General features: G+C 55.7%; 1 protein-coding gene across 1 annotated transcript in view; it reads left to right on the plus strand.

Moving 5' to 3' along the window:
- Positions 1–1,237: 1,237 nt before the first annotated feature.
- LOC107182752 (putative inactive carboxylesterase 4) overlaps positions 1,238–1,445 on the plus strand; it is a 1,741-nt gene continuing 1,533 nt past the window's right edge. The window contains exon 1 of the mRNA XM_015562427.1: positions 1,238–1,370. Coding sequence (XP_015417913.1) covers positions 1,240–1,370 — 131 coding nt within the window. The 5' untranslated portion in view covers positions 1,238–1,239. The remainder of the gene's footprint in view (positions 1,371–1,445) is intronic.

Below are 1,445 nucleotides of genomic sequence, written 5' to 3' on the forward strand. Positions count from 1 at the left end.
TGGGGAGGAGGAAGGCAGCATGGTGGGGGAGTGTCCCAGCCCCTGTTATTTTAGGGACCCTGGGCTTCCTTTGCTCTCCCTGGTGAGGCCATGTGACCCCAAGAAACACATCTTTTCCATCCCTCAGTTTCCCCAGCGATAGTCATGGTGCCTCCTGGGGACTTTGCTGTACATCTGGAACCTATCGTCAGTTTTTTCCACGTTCGCTCATGTGAACAGAGGGACAAGCGTGACTACTGATAGTTGCAAGTTTAGGCATCTGATTGCCAGAGAAGCTAAGGCATGCTTTCCAGTCAAGTTAGAGCTTGAAGGAACCTCACCGAGAAGGCAACACCCCAACCCTCCCTTTACAGACAGAGAATCAGGGAAGGCGAGGTTGGCAGGATCAGGGCAAGGGTTCTCTGAAAAATTGAGCCAATGGGTGGTGTTTGTCAGCCGCAAAGGTGCTGCTCTGACCAGTTTCCCAGGGTGGCACAGAGGAGTGAAGGCAGACCCAGGGGCAGTCCAAGAAGCATTGTCCTTTGTCTTTGTATTTGTCTAAATATCTGAGATGTTCTTGAGCTAATTTCCCTTCCTAATTCTCTTTGGCTGGGGAGATGTCCCAGTGAGTCAGCATTTCCTCAATATGCAGAGGCCCAGAGATGGGCAGCCAGAAGGTGGGGGTGGGTCTGCTGGGGGCAGTCCCTGGCGTGCAGAGGGAGGGATGTGAGGGGGCTGGGTAAGTGGGGGGCAGTCCCTGGGGTGCAGAGGGAGGATTGTAAGGAAGAGATACCACTGGGGGCATGGATGCTTCTTGAGATAGTCATTCACACACACAAGAGGACTTTAATTCACCGCAAGAGGTGACTAATGACCCTGAAACCCAAGGGCTTCCTAGGCAGAGTGTAGGGAGCACAGTGAGAGGCCCAGGCATGAGGATGATGGGAGTGTGTGGGGGAAGATGACCCAATTGGCCTTGGCCGTTCCCGTGATGCTGTTCTCAGCATGAAGAGCCTTGGGAGCAGGCAGCACTGGGGCTGGAGAGACAGGCAGGGGCAGCCAGGTGCATGGGTGGGCGGTGGCCTGGCCCCAGCTGGGGGAGTGGGGAGGAGAGCGATTGCCTGCCCCTCCTTTGCTGGGGGCTGATGAGCTTCAGAGAACAGCCTCCTTGAGTCCCGATCAACCAGACAACCCTTGGAGTTCCTTCCCAGCTCTGCTCCTATCTGTGACCTGTGTGGTTGCTTCCTCCCTGTCCAGGTGATGGTGTGGATCCACGGAGGAGGTCTGGTGGTGGGCGGGGCATCAACCTATGATGGTCTGCCCCTCTCTGCCCATGAAAACGTGGTGGTGGTGATCATTCAGTACCGCCTGGGCATCTGGGGATTCTTCAGGTAAGATATTGGACTCCGCACTGCACATGGGCCCTTGAAGTGAGGGTGGCAGGAGCCAGCTCTGCTCATCTCATT

The sequence above is a fragment of the Myotis davidii genome, unplaced genomic scaffold (genome assembly GCF_000327345.1).
Source record: "Myotis davidii unplaced genomic scaffold, ASM32734v1 scaffold2358, whole genome shotgun sequence".
In the NCBI taxonomy this organism is placed as follows: Eukaryota; Metazoa; Chordata; class Mammalia; order Chiroptera; family Vespertilionidae; genus Myotis; species Myotis davidii.